General features: G+C 37.5%; 1 protein-coding gene and 2 non-coding genes across 3 annotated transcripts in view; 2 read left to right on the top strand and 1 right to left on the bottom strand.

Moving 5' to 3' along the window:
- Nucleotides 1–23529, top strand: part of POLA1 (DNA polymerase alpha 1, catalytic subunit) — a 304615-nt gene that overhangs the window by 42501 nt on the left and 238585 nt on the right. Inside the window, exons 21-26 of the mRNA XM_045996009.1 lie at nt 336–465; nt 958–1077; nt 2171–2270; nt 11955–12079; nt 17791–17940; nt 18347–18469. Coding sequence (XP_045851965.1) covers nt 336–465; nt 958–1077; nt 2171–2270; nt 11955–12079; nt 17791–17940; nt 18347–18469 — 748 coding nt within the window. The remainder of the gene's footprint in view (nt 1–335; nt 466–957; nt 1078–2170; nt 2271–11954; nt 12080–17790; nt 17941–18346; nt 18470–23529) is intronic.
- LOC123935720 lies at nt 11043–11170 on the top strand. Its single transcript, XR_006816993.1, has one exon. It is a non-coding gene; the product is annotated as a small Cajal body-specific RNA 24 (non-coding RNA).
- On the bottom strand, nt 15960–16066 carry LOC123935643. Its single transcript, XR_006816932.1, has one exon. It is a non-coding gene; the product is annotated as a U6 spliceosomal RNA (small nuclear RNA).

A 23529-nucleotide genomic window follows, 5' to 3' on the forward strand; every position in this document is an offset into this window, starting at 1 on the left:
TATGCCCGGCACCTAGTCATTATGTAACACGTACTTATTAGATAGAATGAATACAGGAATTTAAGTAGTTTTCAGGTCGTAGTTAATACATAATTTTACTTAGTATTTGTGGGATTTTTTTGGGTGTGTGTTTTAGAGGAGGGCATTGGGATCAATGACATGAATGAATTCATGGTTTCATACCAGCCTTATTTTAAATTGTTTCCAAAGCCAAGCTGCCATTGCTCTGGAGTTACTCATACCAAAATTTTTTTGTAATGTTTTATGAAGTTCTGATTATAGTCATTGTTTCTTTTAATTACTTGATTCTGTTTCATTCTTACTTTTCTGTACAGTGAATCTTCTCATCTGTTGTACCTGTTGGAACATACCTGGAAAGATGCCAGGTTCATTTTGCAGATCATGTGTGAGCTAAATGTTCTTCCATTAGCATTGCAGATCACTAACATCGCTGGGAACATTATGGTAAATTTAACTTAGAAAGGGGGAAAAAGCATTTCCTGTTGGATTCAGTGTTTGCTTGGGGTAGTTGTTATATGATAATGAGTCTAAATGCATGCTTTATAAAATGAGTAACTTGTATTCTGGAAGCTGGGCTGCTTTTGTGAAATGAACTGGCTGCGAGAAGGGGAGGAAAGCCAGGTGCAGTATGTTGAAATTTTGGTGAACATAAGGATCATTTCTAACATCTGGATGTGTCTGATGTGTGGAATGGTCTATTTGGGAGTAAAGAAATAGCCCAAGTGGTGTCAGTATTTTAAGCTTTCTTTGTCTCTTTTTACGTACAATGCTTAAAGAAAATGGTAGAATGAATTTTGTACCTTCTTATTTTTAAAGCAGCCCTTATTAGGAAGAATGATTGTGGAGGAGGTGCTATGATTAAATTTACCACCTTAAAGTTGCTTTTGTTTGTTACAGTTTTGAGCTCAAATTAAAAAAAGAAATTCTATTTAATAGTCTAGGACGCTGATGGGTGGACGATCCGAGCGTAATGAGTTCTTGTTGCTTCATGCATTTTATGAAAACAACTATATTGTGCCTGACAAGCAGATTTTCAGAAAGCCTCAGCAAAAACTGGTGGGTCCAAAATTGTGTAGTGTTTTGCCTTTTTTATAAAACCCTCCACCCCCCTTTTATTACCGAGATAGCTTTTTTGCTGTGATAACTTCTGGTTATCAAACTTCTGGTTCTGGTTCCAAAATTATTAATCTCCTGTATACTGTAGAAATCATGTTAGTCATTCAGTTGTGTTTGTGTGGTGATTTCCTTCTTCACTTTTTCTGTGTAGATAAAAATTTTTTGTGAAATATGAAATTCTTTGAGGACAACATCGAGTCTCTGATGGGTGACCATACTAGGAAAGTGTTTTGCCATCTTAGCTGTATCCAGAGTTAGATACCAGTTAAACCTTTTATTTCCTTAAATGCATGAGCCTTTATTTTTTGTTGCTTTGTTGTGTTTTTATATGCTAGTAGGATTAGGTCACCACGTTGAGTTTTCTGAAGTGGCCTCCATGATATTGGAACTAAAACTTAGCTACCGTTTTGTCATCACTGATAGCAACTGACTCAAAGAGGGGAAGTTAATGTTAAGATGATTCAAATACTTGTGTTTCTTTTATGTACATTATGAAAACTGGTATGGAGAATGTTAACTTACAGGAGTTTGACTTCTGAAGTGTTGAATATTCATCAGTAATAAACTACTTGGAAATGAATTTTTAGTATATGGACAAACATACTTTAAGGTATCCACATTAGTGAAAATAATGATCGTATAAAATGTATAAAATATTTAATATGTCTATATCATGATTGTTAGAGTAATGAATTTAAGAGGACTCTTACTGTATTAGATTTTATATAATATGAAGCATTGTATTTTTAGTATCTATTGATTTAAAAAATAAAAGGTTCTGTGAATTCAGTAAAGTAGAATTTGCATATTTATTAACTCAGATAAAGTGTTTTGGTGACTCCCATGCTTGGCATTCATTTGGGTTTATGAACATAATATAGTAACTGTCGTTCCCCACAGGTAGGACCACTAGCTAAAACTAAAGAATGTTTGTTAGAGTTGTGTACTGCAGTTGGAAAGGGGGGAATCATAAAACTTCTTAATTAGTTAATTAGTTGCTGGCTGGTGAAGTAACTTTTCCATTTGATATTAGGGAGATGAAGATGAAGACATAGATGGAGATGCCAATAAATACAAGAAAGGACGTAAGAAAGCAGCTTATGCTGGAGGCTTGGTATTGGACCCCAAAGTTGGTAAGGCTGTGCAGCAGGTGGGGTTCCCCTGGTGTTAAGGAATTTTTAATGCAGACCTAGGTTTGAGAAACTCCCAAGACCTGAATTGTATTTTGTAGGTTAGCAAATAGGTCTTGTTTTGACCTTATTTTTGTCTTTTGTTCATGTGAAAATCTTGTTGGCCAGTCACCTGACATGAATTAATACAAACATTTTTTTATTAATTATTAACATATAATGTATTATTTGCCCCAGGGGTATAGGTCTGTGAATTGTCAGGCTTACATACTTCACAGCACTCACCATATCACATACCTTCCCCAATGTCCATAACCCAACCACCCTCTCCACAGCTCCAGCCATGTGTCCATTATTCCGTGTGTCACAGTCAAGAGCTATGTTTCTATTTTTGTTGGGTTGATTTAAGCTTCGTATTCGTCCAGTGTGACTTTTAACAGAGAAATAATGGGAGGTATTTAGTATTGACATTAAGACCATACAGTTCTCATTTCACCTTATATTTAAATTTCATCTATTTTTTTCCAGTGCAAATAATGCAGATTGTTGACATCCTAGATATGATTTGTGGGTGGTATTAAATGGAGTCTGAGACTCTGAAATGTAGACTAGATGTTGGTTTTCTGGAAAGTTTGTATTCTTATCCTCACCTGAACCCCTGCCTTTTATGTTGTATTTTTGTATGATTCCAAAATGCTTTGAGGGAAAGATATTTTAATGTGTACAATTTGTTTTATTTTCATACTGATCTCTATTTTTGTTTAAAAGCATGTTGCACCATGAAATCACTTAATCCAAAATAAATCTTCTTTAAAAAAAAAAAAAACTACACCTACACAACTCCCCTCCCCCCAGCAACCGTCAGTTTGTTTTGTGAGATTAAGAGTCTCTTATGTTTTGTCTCCCTCCCGGTTCCATCTTGTTTCATTTTTTCCTTCCCTACCACCAAAACCCTCACTCTGCCTCTCAAATTCCTCATATCAGGGAGATCATATGATAATTGTCTTTCTCTGATTGACTTATTTCGCTCAGCATAAAACCCTCTAGTTCCATCCATATCATTGCAAATGTAAGATTTCATTTCTTTTGATGGCTGCATAGTATTCCTGTGTGTGTGTGTGTACGTGTGTGTACACACACAAACACACAAGTTCTTTATCCATTCATCAGTTGATGGACATCTAGGTTCTTTCCATAGTTTGGCTATTGTGGAAATTGCTCCTATAAATACTTGGGTGCACCTGCCCCTTTCGATCACTACATTTGTATCTTTAGGGTAAATACCTAGTAGTGCAATTGCTGGGTCATAGGGTAGCTCTATTTTCAACTTTTTGAGGAACCTCCATGCTGTTTTCCAGAGTGGATGCACCAGCATGCATTCCCACCCACAGTATAGGAGGATTCCCCTTTCTCCACATCTTCTCCAACATCTGTCGTTTCCTGACTTGTTAATTTTAGCCATTCTGATTGGTGTGTGGTGGTATCTCATTGTGGTTTTGATTTGTATTTCCCTGATGCCAAGTGATGTGGAGCACTTTTTCATGTGTTTGTTGGCCATCTGGATGTCTTTGCTGAAATGTCTGTTCCTGTCCTCTGCCCATTTTTTGATTGGATTATTTGTTCTTTGGGTTTTTTGAGTTTGATAAGTTCTTTATAGATTTTGGATACTAGCCCTTTATCTGATATGTCATTTGCGAATATCTTCTCCCATTCTTCCAGTTGTCTTTTGGTTTTGTTGACTGTTTCCTTTGCTGTGCAAAAGCTTTTGATCTTGAGGAAGTCCCAGTAGTTCATTTGTGCCCTTGCTTCCCTTGCCTTTGGTGATGTTTCTAGGAAGAAGTTGCTGCAGCTGAGGTCGAAGAGGTTGCTGCCTGTGTTCTCTTCAAAGATTTTGATGGATTCCTATCTCACATTGAGATCTTTCATCCATTCTGAGTCTATTTTTGTGTGTGGTGTAAGAAAATGGTTCAGTTTCATTCTTCTGCATGTGGCTGTCCGATTTTCCCAACAGCATTTGTTGAAGAGACTGTCTTTTTTCCATTGGACATTCTTTCCTGCTTTGTTGAAGATTAGTTGACCATAGAATTGAGGGTCTATTCCTGGGCTCTCTGTTTTGTTCCACTGATCTATGTGTCTGTTTTTGTGCCAGTACCATACTGTCTTGATGATGACAGCTTTGTAATAGAGCTTGAAGTCTGGAATTGTGATACCACCAACTTTGGCTTTCTTTTTCAACATTCCTGTGGCTATTAGGGGTCTTTTATCATTTCATATAAATTTTAGGATTATTTGTTCCATTTCTTTGAAGAAAAATTGATGGGTATTTTGATAGGGATTGCATTAAATATGTAGATTGCTTTAGGTAGCATTGACATTTTCACAATATTTATTCTTCCAATGCATGAGCATGAAATGTTTTTCCAATTCTTTGTTTCATCCTCCATTTCTTTCATGAGTACTTAACAATTTTCTGAGTACAAATTCTTTGCCTCTTTGGTTAGGTTTATTCCTAGGTATCTTATGGTTTTGGATGCAGTTGTAAATGGGATTGACTCCTTAATTTCTCTTTCTTCTGTCTTGCTGTTGGTGTATAGAAATGCAACTGATTTCTATGCATTGATTTTATATCCTGACACTTTACTGAATTCCTGTATGAGTTCTAGCAGTTTTGGAGTGGAGTCTTTTGGGTTTTCCACATAAAGTATGATACCATCTGCAAAGAATGAGAGTTTGACTTCTTTGCTGATTCAGATGCCTTTTATTTCTTTTTGTTGTCTGATTGCTGAGGCTAGCACTTCTAGTACTGTGTTGAATAGCAGTGGTGATAGTAGACATCCCTGCTGTGTTCCTGACCTTAGGGGAAAAGCTGTCAGTTTTTCCACATTGAGAATGATACTTGCTGTAGGTTTTTCATAGATGGCTTTTATGATATAGAGGTATGTACCCTTTGTCCCTGCACTTTGAAGAGTTTTGATCAAGAAAGCATGTTGTACTTTGTCAAATGCTTTTCCTGCATCTATTGAGAGTATCATATGGTTCTTGTTCTTTCTTTTATTAAGTATTGTATAACATTGATTGATTTGTGGATGTTGAACCAACCTTGCAGCCCAGGAATAAATCCCACTTGGTTGTGGTGAATAATCCTTTTAATGTACTGTTGGATCCTATTGGCTAATATTTTGGTAAGAATTTTCGCATCTGTGTTCATCAAGGATATTGGTCTGTAATTCTCCTTTTTGGTGGGTTCTTTGTCTGGTTTTGGCATCAAGGTAATGCTAGCCTCATAAAATGAGTTTGGAAGTTTTCCTTCCATTTCTATTTTTTGGAACAGTTTCAGGAGAATAGGTATTAATTCTTCTTTAAATGTTTGGTAGAACCCCCCTGGGAAGGTATCTGGCCCTAGCTCTTGTTTTTTGGGAGATTTTTGATGACTGCTTCAGTCTCCTTACTGGTTATGGGTCTGTTCAGGTTTTCTGTTTCTTCCTGGTTCAGTTTTGATAGTTTGTACGTCTCTAGGAATTCTAGATTGTCAAATTTGCTGGCGTATAGTTGCTCATAATATGTTTTTATAATTGTTTGTATTTCCTTGGTGTTGGTTTTGATCTCTTTCATTCATGATTTAATTTATTTGGGTCCTTTCTCTTTTCTTTTTGATAAGTCTGGCCAGGGGTTTATCAATCTTATTAATTCTTTCAGTGAACCAGCTCCTAGTTTTGTTGATCTGTTCTACTGGTTTTTTTTGTTTCAATTTCATTGATTTCTGCTCTGATCTTTATTATTTCTCTTCTGCTAGGTTTAGGCTTTCGTTGCTGTTCTTTCTCTAGCTCCTTTAGGTGTTAAAGTTAGGTTGTGTACTTAAGACCTTTCTTGTTTTTGAGAAAGGCTTGTATCACTTTCAGGACTGTCTTTATTATGTCCTACAGATTTTGAATGGTTGTGTTTTCATTTTCATTTGTTTCCTTGAATTTTTTAAACACTTCTTTAATTTCCTGGTTGACCCATTCATTCTTTAGTAGGATGCTCTTCAGCCTCCATGTATTTAAGTTCTTTCCAACTTTCCTCTTGTGATTGAGTTCTAGCTTCAGAGCATTGTGGTCTAAAAATATGCAGGGAATGATCGCAATCTTTTGGTACCAGTTGAGACCTGATTTGTGGCCCAGGATATGATCTATTCTGGAGAATGTTCCTTGTGCCCTAGAGAAGAATGTGTATCCTGTTGCTTTGGGATGGAATGTTCTAAGTATATCTGTGATGTCCATCTGGTCCAGTGTGTCATTTAAAGCCTTTATTTCCTTGTTGATCTTTTGCTTGGATGATCTGCCCATTTTAGTGAGGGTGGGTGTTAAAGTCCCCTACTATTATTGTATTACTGTTGATGTGTTTTTTTGATTTTGTTATTAATTGGTTTGTATAGTTGGCTGCTCCCATGTTAGGGGCATAGATATTTAAAATGGTTAGATCTTCTTGTTGGACAGACCCTTTGAGTATGATATAGAGCCTTTCCTCATCTCTTATTATAGTCTTTGGCTTAGAATCTAATTTACCGGATATAAGGATTGCCACCCCAGCTTTCTTTTGATGTCCATTAGCATGGTAAATTGTTTTCCACCCCCTCACCTTAAATCTGGAGGTGTCTTTGGGTCTAAAATGAGTTTCTTGCAGACAGCATATTAACGGGTTTTGTTTTTTTATCCATTCTGACACCCTGTGTCTTGATTGGGGCATTTAGCCCATTTACATTCAGGGTAACTATCAAAAAATATTAGTTTAGTGCCATTGTATTGCCTGTAAGGAGACTGTTACTGTGTATTGTCTCTCTTCCTTTCTGGTCTACTACTTTTAGGCTTCTCTTTTTGCCTCTCTTTCAATATTTCTTGTAGGGCTGGTTTGGTGTTTGCACAGCCCTTTAGTTTTTGTCTTGGAAGTTTTTTATCTCTCCTTCTATTTTCAGTGATAGCCTAGCTGGATATAGTATTCTTGGCTGCATATTTTTCTCATTTTGTGCTCTGAATATATCATGCCAGTTCTTTCTGGCCTGCCAGGTCTCTGTGGATAAGTCTGGTGCCAATATAATATTTCTACCATCATATGTTACAGACTTTTGTCCTGAGCTGCTTCAGGACTTTTTCTTTGTCACTAAGACTTGTAAGTTTTACTGTTAGATGATGGGGTGTGGACCTATTTTTATTGATTTTGAGGGGGGTTCTCTGTGTCTCCTGGATTTTGATGTTTTTTCCCTGTGCCATATAGGGAAATTCTCTACTATAATTCACTCCAATATACCTTCTGCCCCCTCTCTCTTCTTCTGGAATCCCAATTTTTCTAATATTGTTTCATCTCATGGTATCACTTACCTCAAATTCTCCTCTTGTGGTCTAGTAGTTGTTTGTCTCTCTTTTGTTCAGGTTCTTTATTCTCTGTATCACTCTGTATCACAGTCTTCTGTAACACTAATTCTCTCTTCTGCTTCATTTATCCTAGCAGCAGGGGCGTCCATTTTTTATTGAACCTTGTTAATAGCTTTTTTTAATTTCAACTTGGTTAGATTTTAGTTCTTTTATTTCTCCAGAAAGGGATTTTATTTCTCCAGAAAGGGTTTTTCTGATATCTTGCATGGCTTTTTCGAGCCCAGCTAGCACCTTGAGAATTGTTGTTCTGAACTCTAGTTCTGACATATTACCATTGTCCATATTGATTCGATTCCTAGCTGTCGGTACTGCCTCTTGTTCTTTTTTTTTGTAGTGAGTTTTTCCGCCTTGTCGCTTTATCCAGATAAGAGTATATTAATGAAAGAATAAAATACTAAAAGGGTGGCAAAGACCCCAGAAAAATGTACACTAACCAAATCAGAGAGACCCAAAACTGGGGGGAGAAGAAAGGGGAAAAAAAAGAAAAAAGAAAAAATATATATAAATTAGACTGGTGCCTAGAACAGAGCCACCCACTTGATTTTGGGTGTATTTTGGTCTCTTAGAAGAAACTACCTCCCAAAATTTTAAGGAAAGAAAAACTTACATATATGTAAAAATAAGGGTAAACACAATGAAGGGATAGAATATGACTGTAATGCTGAAAATTTAAAAATTTTAAAAAAGGAATTGATAAGTTGGTTGGGAAAAGGAAAAAAAAGAGGAGGAAATGTGCTCAGGCTGGAGAGTAAAACAAAGCGATGTGTTAGATTAGGGTATATTTTGATGTATTAGAAGAAATTGTATCCCAAAATTTTTGAGGAAAAAAATCCACCTATATGTATATAAAAAATAAGGTTAAATACAATGAAGGAATAAAATATGACTATAACAAGGTTTTAAAAGATTTTTTTAGAAAGCTGTTGTTAAGATAAACTAGTTAAAAAACGTTAAAAGAGGAAAGAGGAAAAGTTATCAAAATAGAATAAGAAAAAAATAAAATTAAAAAAAATTAACTTTGCAAGACTAAAGGATCATGGGTAAAAGGCATGAATTCTGTTTCCCCTAGCTCTGGAGTTCTGCTGTTCTCCCTAGTAGGTGAGGTTGGTCTTGGCTGGATGTTCTTGCTGATCTTCTGAGGGAGGGGCCTATTGCAGTGATTCTCAAATGTCTTTGCCTGAGGCAGAATTGCACCACCCTTGCCAGGGTCTGGGCTAAGTAACCTGCTCCAGTTTGCTCTTGGGAGCTTCTGTTTCTGGAATGCTTTCCGTAGAGCTCTGGAGGACAGGAATGAAAATGGCGGCCTCCCAATTTCTGGTCTGGAGTACCTGAGAGCTTGGGCCCCATTCCTCAGTGTGACCTCAGAAATAAGCAGTCAATCCCTCCCATCTCCCTGTCTCTGGATGCACTCTGAGCTCACCTGGCCTGTGACTGAGCATTTCTATCTCTGGCTATCTCATTTGGGGTCTCCAAACCCAGCAGATTTTTGCTGCGCTGCTCCTCCCAGAGGAGGAAGGTGAGTCTCCTCGATTTTGCCACTTTTGGGCTCCCTGCTCAAAGAGCAGTGACCCGACTGTGCCGTGGATTACAGTTTAAGATAACCCCAAGCTGAGAACTCACTCCTCGGCTCTGTCTCTATAGTCGTCTTCCCCTCTCTGACACCTAGCAGTTCTGCTATACTCACACCCCCAGTCCTTCTGTGACCCTGCTGGATCTGAGACCACAGCGTCCCTATGAGGGCTCTACCGCCCACTTAGCCTCTGGGTCGATGTCCCTCAGTGGAGCAGACTTCTAAAGGTTTCAATTTTGTTCTCCGCCGATTCCTGGGAGCCGGCCCCCCAGTGTGGTCTGTCTTCCCTTTGCTTTGGATTCACTTCTCCGCATGTCCTACCTTTCAGAAAGTGGTCGATTTTCTGTTCATAGAATTGCTGCTCCTCTTCTCTTCTTTCTCCTGTTGAGTTTGTAGGTGTTCGGAATGGTTTGATAACCATCTAGCTGAAGTCCTAGGATCTGCTGTCATTTCATTCTGCTACTCCTCCGCCATCTTACCTTTGTCCTCAATGCAAATCTTTTTTTCCCCTATGTTCCAAGAAAGCTTTGTTTGTGGATATTGAAAATCAAATCTTGTATAATTTTCATGTATCATAAGGTACTCTTTCTTAACATTTTTTTCAACCACTTAAACATGTAAACACAATTCTTGGCTCATGCATGGTAAAAAAAGAGGGGGTAGGCTGAATTCGGTCTGTGTGTAGTTTGCTAACACCTAGTCCAGTATATAGCTATTTGTCTTTGTCTTCTCCCATCTACTGTAGAGGGTGGGCTCTGCCTCTGCCTGAGCTTCCAGGACCAGTTCATTTGGACAGCAGAGTTCAAGAAAGTACAGAGTAACCACCAAATTGAACTTTTGAACAGGAGAGTACTCCCCCTTGTCATTAATGGCAAAGAAGATGTTTTGTGGTACTACAGAGAGCTAGAAAGGATCTTTTTCTTCTTATCCCTCTTAACTATTTTTTTTAAAATATTTTATTTATTGGACAGAGAGAAATCACAACTAGGCAAGGAGGCAGGCAGAGAGAGAGGAGGAAGCAGGCTCCCTGCGGAGCAGAGAGCCCGATGTGGGGCTCAATCCCAGGACCCTGGGATCATGACCTGAGCCGAAGGCAGAGGCTTTAACCCCTTAACTATTTTTAACTTTAACCCCAGGCGCCCCTTAACTATTTTTAAGGGTACAATTAAGTAGTGCTAAGTATATTTACATTGTTGTACAGGAAAAATGGAATTTTATCAGCTAACTTGAACTCTGTGTCAGAGATGTTTTTGACCAAAGTGAATTTATTATTAGTTGTATTGAAACAGATCAATAATCCTTTGGTATTAGATAGATCTGGGCTTAAATTCTGCCTGTTTGATCTTGGGATCCCTCTTGAACTTTTGTAAGCCTCCCGCTCCTCTTCTGTGAAATGGAGGTAGGAATAATATCTACTCTTGAAATTAATGTAGCACTGTATGTGCTACACTAGTGTTAACTACACTAGACTTAAAAAAAAGTATTGGGGCATCTGGGTATCTCAGTTGGTTAAGCAACTGCCTTCGGCTCATGTCATGATCCTGGAGTCCTGGGATCGAGTCCCACATCAGGGTCCCTGCTCAGCGGGGAGTCTGCTTCTTCTCTGACCCTCTCCCCTCTCATGTTCTTTCTCTCACTCTCTCTCTCTCTCAAATAAGTAAATAAAATCTTTACAAAAAATAAAAATAAAAGAGTATCTACTGCACAGGGACTTAAGGAACAAAGTGATTGTTTAGTATAATGCTTCACACAGAGTATGCTATCAGTATTTATTTGTTGTTTTTATATTCTTAATAGTGGACATTTATTTTTATTCAGTTTCTTCTTGAGGTGAAGATAACTCTATAAATGTCCTAGAGAAATACAGTAGCTTTCTGTTCACCCTTTGCAAGTAAAAAGGGTGGATCGTTCCACTACTGACATTTATATATATTCCCACATCTCTTGTCTACTTTCAACACCATTTGTGTACAGGTGAGTGGGCTTCCCATTTTATTCTTGGGAAGTATGGTGGTGGGTCACCTGGGTGGCTCAGTCATTAAGCGTCCGTCTTCAGGTTAGGTCATGATCCCAGGGTCCTGTGCTCAAGCCCTGCATTGGGCTCCTTGCTTAGCAGGGAGTCTGCTTCTCCCTCTCCCTCTGCTGATCTCCATGCTTGTGTTCCTTCTCTCACTGTCTCTCTCTGTGTGTGTGTCAAATAAATAAATAAAAGCTTTAAAAAAGGAAAGTATGATGATAAAAAAGTATATGTCTACTCACTGGTATGGATCACTAAACATTTTGGGGGTCAAGGTGGCAGGGTAGGTGGGAGGGAATACTTGCCTGAAGGAGAATTTTACACTTCAGATAGGAGTATCTGGAAGTAATCGATAGGAGAAGGTGTTTGCCCATCATAATGGTGTACTTGGAGACTGCTGTGGAAAGGATTGTTTGTTGTAGTTGGTTTCAACGTGAGACACATTGTCTTCTTTCCTCTTCTTTTGTGACTTGAGTTTTTACTATAATACAAGGCATTTTAATGGAGTGATAGTTGACGACTTTTTTCCTTTGGTATAAGTTGCTCCTTTTGCTAGTGTATCATTTCTAATATACTTCATTGTATAGTACTTCTAATGTTGCATTTTGACAAATCACCTTTTTTTTTTCACCCCTCTCCCATCTGCTTTTTTTTTTTTAAAGACTTTTTGTAATGTGGCTTTTTTGTTGCAGGTTTTTATGACAAGTTTATTTTGCTCCTGGACTTCAACAGTTTGTATCCTTCCATCATTCAAGAGTTCAACATTTGTTTTACAACAGTGCAAAGAGTTGCTTCAGAGACACAGAAAATTACAGAGGTTTGTATTCATTTGAGGCCTCTTCAAATTGAAATTAAAAGCAGTGCTTAAAGAAGAAAGAGAACCAGAGGGGTTAGTGTTCTAGTTTTTCCTTTCTTAGTGGTCTAAAGGTCAAAAGTGATCAAAAAGGGAGATGTTGAGTAGGTGGAAACTCACGGTGTTTCTGTACCTTTTTATTTAACAATTTTATTGAGATGTAATTCACATACATTTCATCCATTTAAAGTACACACTTGGGGCGCCTGGGTGGCTCAGTGGATTGGGCCGCTGCCTTCAGCTCAGGTCATGGTCTCAGGGTCCTGGGATCGAGCCCCGCATCGGGCTCTCTGCTCTGCAGGGAGCCTGCTTCCTCCTCTCTCTCTGCCTGCATCTCTGCCTACTTGTGATCTCTCTCTGTCAAATAAATAAATAAAATCTTAAAAAAAAAATAAAGTACACACTTTAAGGGCTTTTAGTGCAGTGACTGAATTTTCAACCTTCATCACAGTTTGAGGGCATTTCCATTATTCTTCAAAGAAACCCTGCCTTTTAGTTGTCCCTCCATTCCTCCCAGTCCTTGGCAACCACTTATTTTTCTGCCTCTATAGATCTGTGTATTTTGGACATTTCTTGTAACTGGAATCATGTGACCTTTTGTGTCTGGCTTATTTCACTTAGCATATTGTTTTTTTTTTTTTTTTAATTTAAAAAAGATTTTATTTATTCATTTGACAGAGAGAGATCGCAAGTAGGCAGAGAGGCAGGCAGAGAGAGGGGTGGGGGGAAGCAGCCTCCCTGCTGAGCAAGGAGCCCAATGCAGGGCTCGACCCCAGGACCCTGAGATCATGACCCAAGCCGAAGGCAGAGGCTTAGTCCACTGAGCCACCCAGGTGCCTCCTTTTTTTTTTTTTTTTCCAAATCTTTATTCAAGTTCTAGTTAACATATGGTATAATATGGGTTTCAGGAGTAGAATTTAGTTATTCATCACTTACATACAACATCCAGTATTCAACACAAGTGCACTCCTTAATACCCATTTAGCCCAGTCCCTGCCCACCTACCTTCTAGCAACCCTAAGTTTGTTGTCTATAGTTAAGAGTCTGTTTTCTGGTTTGTCCCTCTTTTCCCCCTATGTTAATCTGTTTTGTTTCTTAAATTCCACATATGAGTGAAATCATATGGTATTTGTCTTTCTCTGAGGGACTTACTTCCCTTAGCATAATACACTGTAGCTCCATCCACATTGTCGCAAATGGCAAGATTTCATTCTTTTGATGGTTAATAATATTCCATTGTGTATATAGATCACATCCTCTTTATCCATTCATCAGTGGATGGGCAGTTGGGCTCTTTTCATAGTTTGGCTATTGTTGATAGTGCTGCTGTAAACATCAGGGTGCATGTGCCCCTTTGAATGAGTATTTGTGTATCCTTTGGTAAGTACTTAGTAGTGCACTTGCTAGGTCGTAGGGTAGCTCTATTTTTAACTTTCTGAGGAACCTCCATGCTGCTTTTCAGAGTGGCTATAGCACTTTAGCATTGCCGTTTTCAAGATTCATTTGTGTTGTAGCAGGTATTAGTACTTCATTCCTATTTTTTGCTGAAAGTTCACAGTATAATTCTTTTATTAAGTTTATTCCTAAACATGTCATTCTTTTTGATAATATTTTAAGTGTAACTGTTTTCTTTACTTTTTGATTATTCATTGCTAGTGTACTGAAATATAACTGATTTCTGTATATTGATCTTGTGTCCTGCAACCTTGCTGAAGTCTTTTGTCACTTCTAGTATTTTTGTGGATTCCTTAGGATTTTTCCTTAGGATTTTTTACATACAGTATCATGTTATCTGCCAATAGAGGTAGTTTTAATTCTTTCTTTATAATCTGGATGCCTTATGTTTCTTCTTTTTTGGGAGCTGGGTTGTCATCTAACTGCCCTGGCTGGAACCTTCAGTACAATATTGAATAAAATTGGCAAGAGCAGACACCCTTGTCTTGTTCCTGGTCTTACGGGGAAAACATCCAGTCTTTATTTCACCATTAAGTATGATGTTAACTAAGGGTTTTCCATAGATGGTATTTATCAGATTGTGGAAGTTCCCTTCTGTTCCTGGTTTGTTGCATGTTTTTTATCCTGAAAGGGTGTTGGATTCTGTCAACCACTTTTTCTTTATATATTGAGATGATCGTGTACTTTTTATCCTTTATTCTTTTAATATGGTAAATTACATTACTTTTCATGTGTTGAACCAGCCTGTGTTCCTGGGATAAGTTGGTCTTGATGTGTAATCCTTTTTGAATGCTTCTGGATTCAGTTTGCTGGTATTTTGTTGAAGAGTTTTTCACTTGTACTCATAAAGGCTTTTGATGTATAGCTATCTTTACTTGTTTTGTCTTTGCCTGGTGTTGGTATTAGAATAATACTGGCCTCATAGAATGAGCTGGGAAGTGTTCCTTCCTCTTCTGGCTTTTTGTTTTTTTGGGGGTTTTTTGGGAAAATTTGTGAGGGATTAATGTTAATTCTGCTTTAAATATTTGGTAGAATTCACTAGTGAAATTAACTGGTTGTAAGGCTTATCTTTTTTTTAAATTTCCAATTCAATCTTTGTTGTAGGTCTATTTAGGTTTTTTATTTTTCCTTGAGTCCATTTTGGTAGTTTGTGTCTTTATAGGAATTTGTCTGTTTAATGTAAGGTTATCTAATTTGTTGGCATAAAATTGTTCATGCTATTTACTTATAATTATTTCTTTAAGATCATTACTAATATCCCTCTTATTCATGATTTTAGTAACTTGAGTCATTTTTTTTTTATCAGCACAGCGAAAAGTTCGTCAGTTTTGCTGATCTTTACAAAGAAGGAACTTTGGTTTTGGTGATTTTTCTCTCTGTCCTATATTTCCATTCTAATCTTTATTACTTCCTGCTTTCTGCTTTCTTGATTTAGTTAGCCTTTATTTTTCTGCTGTCTTAAGGTGAAAAGTTAGGTTATTGATTTGAGAGCTTTTCTGTTAATATAGATATTTATAGCTATAAATTTCCCTGCAAGGATTGTGTTAGTTTTGTCCCGTTCATTTTGGTGTGTCACTTGTGCCTTTATTATCAGGCCCCCTCCCATCAGTTGACCAGTGATCTGACTTCCATCACCATCACTTAGTTTTGATTTTTCTAGAACTTCATATAAGTGGAGCCATGCAGTATGTACTCTCTCGGATCTGGCTTTTTGTTCAGCGTAATGTTTTCGAGATTCATCCATGCTGTTGCATTATTGGTAATTCTTTCCTTTGTATTGCTGAGAAGTATTCCGCACTTTGTCTGGTTTCCTGAGATGAGCATTTGGATTTTCAGTGTTTAGTTATTATTTTTGAAAAGATTTATTTATTTGAGAGAGAGAGAGAGAGCGTGAGAGCAAGTGAGCAGGTGGGGTAGGGGTAGAGGGAGAGAATCTTCAAGCCGACTCCCTGCTGAGCTCAGCTGATTCGGGGCTTGATCCCAGGACCCATGAGGGATCATGACCTGAGCTGAAATCAAGTGTTGGACCCTTAACTGACTGAGGATCCAGGTGTCCTGTTGAGGTTAGCTTTTATTAATAAAGCTGTGAACATTCTTGTCCATGTGTTTTTGTGAACATGTCCTTTCATTTTGGGGGGATAAATACCTAGGGAGGGAATTTGCTGGTTTGTATCAGGAGTGGATGTTTAACCGAAAAGAAACTGCCAAATTATTTTCTTAAGTAGTTATACTGTGTTACACACCCCCACTAGCCATGACTGTAAGTCATTCCACATCATCTCGAACACTTGCTATTTTTATTCTTTTAAATTTTATATTTTAAATTCTTCTAAATTTTGGTCACGCGAGGCTTTGTTACTGATTATACTCACAAGCAGTCTTTTTAAATAAAAATATGGAACGCTTCACGAATTTGCATGTCATCCTTGTGCAGGGGCCATGCTAATCTTCTCTGTATCATTCCAATTTTAGTATATGTGCTGCCAAAGCGAGCACACAAATAGACTTTTTAAAAGAATGGCTTTGAATTATTTCACATTGATTTAATCTAACCAGTGATTAGTCAACAATTTTATATAGGACTTAATAACTTAATGTGTGGTTCTTCATATATAAGGCTTATATGATTGACTGCTGGTAGATGTGGTTCTCCAACAGTAAAAGATATAAAGTAATATGCTATCTCTCTGTATTGTTTTTCTCTGTTTCTTTGTACACGTGGCCGAAGATGTCTGTCCTCTTGCTCCTGATTTTACATGTCTTTTAATTCTAACTACATGCTTTGGGAGCTGTTTTCCAGCCCCAGTTCGGTCTTCCTAGAAGAGAGAATCTTAAAGGCTTGCTTAGGCCGGTGATATACACCTGTTCCTATCAGCTGTGACCATAGGAGTGGGTTTACAGAGTACAAATACAGTTGCCAAGGATGGGCCTTTCTCTGGTAGTAGAGGATGATTGTCCAGAGAAGGTATTGGGTAGACATCCCCAAAAGGTAGTAACTACATTGGATAAATAATATTCATGGGGCTCTGTCCTGCTACTGTGTCAGCCTTGTGATAATTGTCATGATCCAGCCTCCTGAACCCCACTGTACTGGTTTGTTTATTTGAGCTTTCCAGTTTGGATTCTGGATATATAAGAGAATCATTTAAGAGTTGGAATGGACCTTAAAGGTCACCTAAGAAATACTATACATGTAGCCACTTTATAGATTCTGTATCATTTTTCTGTGTAGTATCTAATTTGGTCTTCAAAATATATTGCTAGTGCCACACAGCTAGGGGTGGGAGAGCTGGGCATGGACTGTAAACTTCCTGACTCCAGATCCTTTCAGTTAACTTTTTATCTGACCTCTCTAGCTGTTATAAATAAATTGGAATGTGTACCAAGATCTCTTTAATAGGTTTACTATCATCATCTGCTGTATTGGAAAACAATAGGTCCCTGTTACTATTTTAAGATTGTTCATTTGAAAATATTGATCTTTGTAAAATCAGATACTTTGTAAAGGCTGGGTTATCGAAAGGCATTGAGTTGATGTACTTGAAGGCAATGATTTTTAATTCTGAACCTTTAAAGGGGCAAACATGTCTGGCCTTTCACTGTGGCCTGTTAATAGAATTAATAGAGCTTCAGAAAAATAATCTAATGCTTTCCTTGCTTTTTGCTTCTATAAATTTAATATAAGAAGACTGCTGGTTACTTTTCGAAAATCAGAAATTTGCTGATTTAGTATTTAGGGTTTTCGTTTTTATTGTAGAACATTTATAGTAATTGCCACAATTCTCCATAGTTGTAAAAGGTTTATGGCATTTTGCTTGAGAGTACATTTGACTTAAAACTGCAGTTAGGTTGCATTTTTTTTAAATCCTAGAGGTGTCAGTGTTTTTATTTTAAAAACAGTTTCTCCAAACATGTTGCTCCCCAATCTTGTTGAAGAGAGGAGTGTATATAAAAATTGATCCATTTAAATGACATCTACATTAATTGGTGATGAGAGGGGTGGAGATACTGGGAATGAGGCTGATAGAAGTGGGAGAAGAGACCATTGTTGACTTGTTCTCCTCTTTTTCTTCTCCCACCCACGTATTGTTGACCTATACTTAAGCAAGAAAGTAGCTTTTCAAGATGTAATCATCACGTAAAGCTTCCACAAAATATTATTTTAGAATCTCTTTTATGATAGTTTGATTTGTCTGAAATTTCTGTTGTGTGTTCATCAGGATGGAGAACAAGAACAGATTCCTGAGCTGCCAGACCCAAACTTAGAAATGGGCATTTTGCCCAGAGAGATTCGGAAGCTGGTAGAGAGGAGAAAACAAGTCAAACAACTAATGAAACAGCAAGACTTAAATCCAGACCTTGTTCTTCAGGTATATCTTTTCACTAAGAGACATCTAAGTGACAGTCTCAGCTTTTAGACTTTGATTATCTGGGAATGATTTAAACATGATGCTGTGGGTAATTACATGGGCTTATTTTAAGTTTGTGGGCAGGAAACCATCAAAAAACTGCTAGAATGCTTCAGAATGGAAGATATCTCTGTCTGCAAAGCTGTATCTGAACAAAATCCTTCTGACTTCTGGGAGCTTTGGAATCTGTGTTTACTTGCTTCTAGAAGATCAGGGAATCATGGATCTGGGAGGATGGGTTGAGTGTTGACAGGTCTTTTTTTTCAGGGATATTGAGGGTTTCTTCTTTGGTGATATAAAAAGATATCTAATGTAATGATTAAGCATCTACAAATATTGTTGTCTTTTGTCCTTGTGTGACTTGCAGTATGACATTCGACAGAAGGCTTTGAAGCTCACAGCAAACAGTATGTATGGCTGCCTGGGATTTTCCTACAGCAGATTTTACGCCAAACCACTGGCTGCTTTGGTGACATACAAAGGAAGGGAGGTAAATGATATAACATCTCTAAAGATGAGTTTATTTTTAACTATGACCTGTTATAATCTGGGAGAGCCAAGTTTGTTGCTCAGTTATATAGATTCAAATGCCCCTTTCTTAGGACAAATTCGAGACAGATAGTTTTTTAAGTAAGGATGTGTTCATTCATCCATTGAGAAAGAGTATTTATTGAGTATCTACTCTGTACCAGGCATTGTTATGGGAGTAGAGTATTGTACAAGACATAAGATGCCCCTGCATCATTAGGGTCACATTTTTATGTAGAGCAGGGGGTGTAGAATGACATGCGGTGGGGACTTGGGTTGGAGAGAGGGTAGTTTGGGAAAATAGACTGTAAATGAGTGAATAAACAAATACAAAAAATAAGAATATGATAGAAGTAAATGCTATTCAGATAATTAAAACAGGATAGTGGGCTAGTTTAATGTTAAGATGGCTAGTTTAGATTGGTCAGGGAAGGGTTCTTTAGGAGGTGACATGAGTGACATAAGGGAGCTAGTTTGGTTGCTGATTTTATCAGGTTGGAGTGTAAGGGAAAGGAAGATATCAAGGAGGATGCCTCCATTTTAGTCCCACAGCTGGTTAGCTTATGGAGCCATTTACTAAGATGGAGAAATCTGGGAGAGAGGGATTAGGAGTTCTTTTTTGGCTTTGAGATTTGTAATAGATCTCTAAGCATGTTAAGTAGATAGTTTGATGTAGAAGTCCACAATTCCAAGAATAAATGAGGAGTGAAGTTACGGATTGAAAGTTAATTGGCTTTAGAAAGATGAGTCAGATACCAAACAGTTTTGAGATACTGTCACTTTGTAAACACTATAAGCTTTACCTGCTTTAACCCCACATGCTTGGGTTTTTCTTAATTTGTAAAAGAAGAGTTATGTTAAATACCAGATTCCATTTCACTCCAGTAAATTATTGATTCCCCTCAGTAGATTTGAGACTACTCAGTCTTAAGGAAGTAGTTCATGGTTATGGGCAGAATATTCATTTTGAGGGTCTGAAGTCAGACCCTCTTGCATAGGGGTTGGCAAAACCATGGCCCATGGACTAAATCTAGTCAGCCATCTATTTCTGTGAATACAGTATTATTGGAACACAGCCATACTTACTTATGTTCTGCCTGTGGCTACTTTTGCATTGCAGTAGCAAAATTGAGTAGTCAGGGTCGATACTTGCATGGCCTGCAAAGCCTAAAATATTAGCCATCTTTCCCATTTCAGGAAACACGTTTCCTGACCCCTCCTTTAGAGTCTAGACCAGCACCGTCTGGTGGACCCTGAGATGGTGAAAATGTTCTCTATATAATACAGTAGGCCCAAGTAGGCTAGTGAGCATTTGCTGTCTGGCTAGTGTCGACTTGTGGAGGACCTGGATTTTGAGTTTAATTTAATTATAATTGAAATAAATTAAATTTTAATTATCCACATGTGGCTAGTGGCTCCTGTATTGGTCAGTGGCAATCTGGCTGGCATGAAACAAACAGGATGTTCAGAGCCACTCTTCTGTTGACAGCCCCGTCTCACAGACTTGACTTAGGGCACAGTGAGGAAGGGCAAAACATGTATTAAACACCAGCAATATGTGAGAAGCTTCCAGATGAATTACTTCCTTGAGAATTCATTGGTATGGTTCATAACATTCCCCTTTTGCAGATAGGGAAGCTAAGACTCAAAGAGGTGAAGTACAGTAAGTAACGGTTTTGAATTGGAATCCATTTTTTCCTGATTGTAAGGCTTCTACCACAGTAGGTTTGTCTGCCCCATCTCACCATGTCTTTCATGACTGTGCTTCTGCTTTATATTCTACCTCTTAGTCCTTGAAGGACATCTTTTTTGATACTCCTCTCAAGGCACAGGCCCTTTTTTACATGGGAAGATATAGGGATTTTAGGGGCTAGTTGAAGTGAGGGAAGGATGTATTCAATTTCTTAGGCTAAGTTTACTTTAAAATTATTTAAATTTTATTTCTGTGTATGTATCCAGTGGCTTCTGATAGAATACCATCTTATTTTTGTATTAGGAAATGCACTCACTATGCCCCAACTGGGTGATAATACATGGGTTGACTATTGAGATTGGATCAAGGTTACTCTTAAGTTTCTCACGAGAGGCAATAGTTGACAATTTACTCCCTTGGAGAGTGCCTCTTGCTGTTGGGAAATCCCTGTTGTTATATTTTCTGCATTGGCTCAGAAATCCACAAGCTTAAAAGGGCACTGTTGATAATGATAAGCCCCAAATTTGTCCAGCGATCTCCCCGACTCCCCTAATCCATTGTATTTTAAGGGCAATATTTTTGTTTAGCTTGATCTTTAATACAGTCTTTAAACTCAATTTTAATTTTTCTTGTTGTATAAAATATAGCAGTAACAAATCTTAATAAACTATAAAAAAATCCCCTCTGCTCTCTGTACTAAAAAGCAAAGAGCTTCAAACAAATCTAGAAATAATCATATGTGATTTAAATTTTTGGTTTCTCCTTTCCCCCTTGTCTCTTTCCCCTTGCTCCTTCTCACAAATAAAAAAAATATAACAACTGCGGAAAGTCGGCCTTGAAAGTAATGTGAGGTTAATGAGAAATAATAATTACACAGTTGCTCCCTGAAAATCTTTTCTAGAAGAAGATTCGAAGCCACCTACAGAAATTATTTCCTAAAATAAAACTGATTGTTAAAGTATTGGTGATAATTATTAGCACTGGTGGATAGAAATATTCTCTGTGGTAGTTGATCTTTGGGTTTACTAGCATTTTCCATATATACTATTAGGCCTTTGTGATTTCAAACATTTCTTGATTATTAAAGAGATAGGAGGGGTGAAGTATAAATGAGAGTCAGTTGGCTGAAATTTGGTATACCTTTGTAACTTATCACAGTTGTCTTTTTTGTAAGAAGATGGAATGGACAAAATAGTTTAGTAACCTGAAGATCTTAGAAGTTGTTTGCTTTTCAGGTCGTTGTAGGGTCAATTAGATTAAGGTTCAACTGGAAATGAATGAGAAGATGTGGTAGCATGTCATCTGCAAAGATTATAAAATTTTACATTTGAATGTGGATTAATACACAGTCTGGGGAGGCTGTAAGCCACCCTCCCTTCTTGTTTTAAAGTCTATTTTGTGTATGCTTAGTTTTGTTGGAATCATGCAGTTTTGGCTCTGGTGACCTAATAATTTCTGTAATCAAATGTATTATGGCTGCTAGGGTACTCAGGGTAATTACTAATTGTACTTTCATAAACAGGTTTATAATAAAAATGCTAATAGTTGTGTCAAATGGACATCAATATTGTCTTTTCCCAGGTGTGATCTTTCACGCTTTAAGCTCTTCTATGATTTTTAATTGCTCGGTGGTAGAGGAATTAGTTAATGGTTAAAGAATTGTATGAGAGACCTCATAGCGTGCAAGTTATTTAAAAATAATGAAGTCAGTGTTTCCGGAGAAGTAATATGGAAACTTAAGTTTATAGACACTCAAAAGTGAATCAATATAAATATCGCCTGTACTTGTGTTTGTTCTCAATGTATGTATAGAGAGACAAAAAAAGATACTGGGCAAGTTGATAGCACTACGTGGACTCAGATTTTAAACCACTGAGACAACGGATTGGGTTGTCAAGTGACTGGTGTGGTAATTGAAGTGATTGTTCACTAGATGGCGATAGACACCCTGAGATCATTAATCAATTAAGGGTTTTATTCTCTGAACAATAGTGAAGGCCATTTAGTGACAGAGATCTCTCTAAATTTTCGACTTTGATTAATTTTGAAACTGTTAAAGGCTAACACTGGACCAAAGGATTGTAATAGTCTAATCTGTTTAGTGTTAAAAATGATGAGTTTCTTGAACAAAGTTCTTATTGATAAGAACAATCACTGAATGTGTCATAGCAGGCAAATTCTTCTATCACATAGCTAAATTCATATATCTGGCTATGAAACTACAGTGCATGACTTGGTCACAGTATCAGGCTAACTGAAAGAGAATTGAAATGACTCTGATAGATAATTTCACCCCTTTGGATTTTTTGTAAAGGGATTTTAAACTTAGTCTTTACTTATAAGCATACTTATTGCATAATCCTTAGTTAATGGTAATATTTGTCTTTATGGAATAATTAGTACTGCAGTCTGTTATTTCTGTGCTCTTGATAAAATTATTTTTGGCCTGGATTTCTGGTTGCATTTTAAAGTGAACGTATGCTCTCTTATTTGTGTGTAGAGCCCATGTGTTGTTAGTTTCTCACCCTGCAGGCTGACATGAGTCTTTGCCAACCAGTTGTAGACTGCCTAGCTTTCAGTGGTGTTCAGAGCTGAAACTTGTGCACATAGAAAATATATCCAAATCATTGCATGAAAATATTGCAGTCTGGGCAGGCCTTCCTGGGAATTTTTTGGCATTGTGCTAGCACCTGTCAGAAGCCCTTCAGAATGAGCCCCAGAGGAGGCCTCTGTTGGTGTCCCTGGTGAAAGAGAATGAATGCATATGGAGAATCTTACAATTAGGTGCTAAGGGAGACATTCATCTTTATCTGGAAATAAGAGAAAGTTTCACTTTTCCAGTCTTTTTTCTTAGAAAGCGTAGTTTTTTAAAGATAATTAAAAGCAGCAAATTACTATAGAGATATCTAAAGACTGGTTCCTCGCACCCTCTCTCATTTCTTTCTCTTCCTCAAAGGTAACTGCTCTCTCGGGGTTCGTATTGTGCTTTTTGTCTATGGGTTTTTGCTTTTACAACAATTGATTATCTCTTCCTGTGGTATATTAGAAGTTTTTACCATGTGTGTGTCATGCTATACATATTTCTTTGCTGTTAGCTGAAAAAAAAAGCAGAGGAGGAAAAGTAGGGGAAAAACCCTACTTTATGTTCTACTTTTTAAGGATATCCATGTTGATGCATTTTTAGATTTGATTTACTGATATTACCTCTTTTGTAATATTTCAGTGAATCAGTAGAGCACAGGGTATTTTTTTTCTCCCATTGTCCACGTTTTTAGGTTTCCAAGTATTCCCTGTATTTTTTTTCCTAGATAAATAGTGCTACAGTATAG

Source organism: Meles meles, chromosome X, assembly GCF_922984935.1.
Source record: "Meles meles chromosome X, mMelMel3.1 paternal haplotype, whole genome shotgun sequence".
Classification (NCBI taxonomy): domain Eukaryota; kingdom Metazoa; phylum Chordata; class Mammalia; order Carnivora; family Mustelidae; genus Meles; species Meles meles.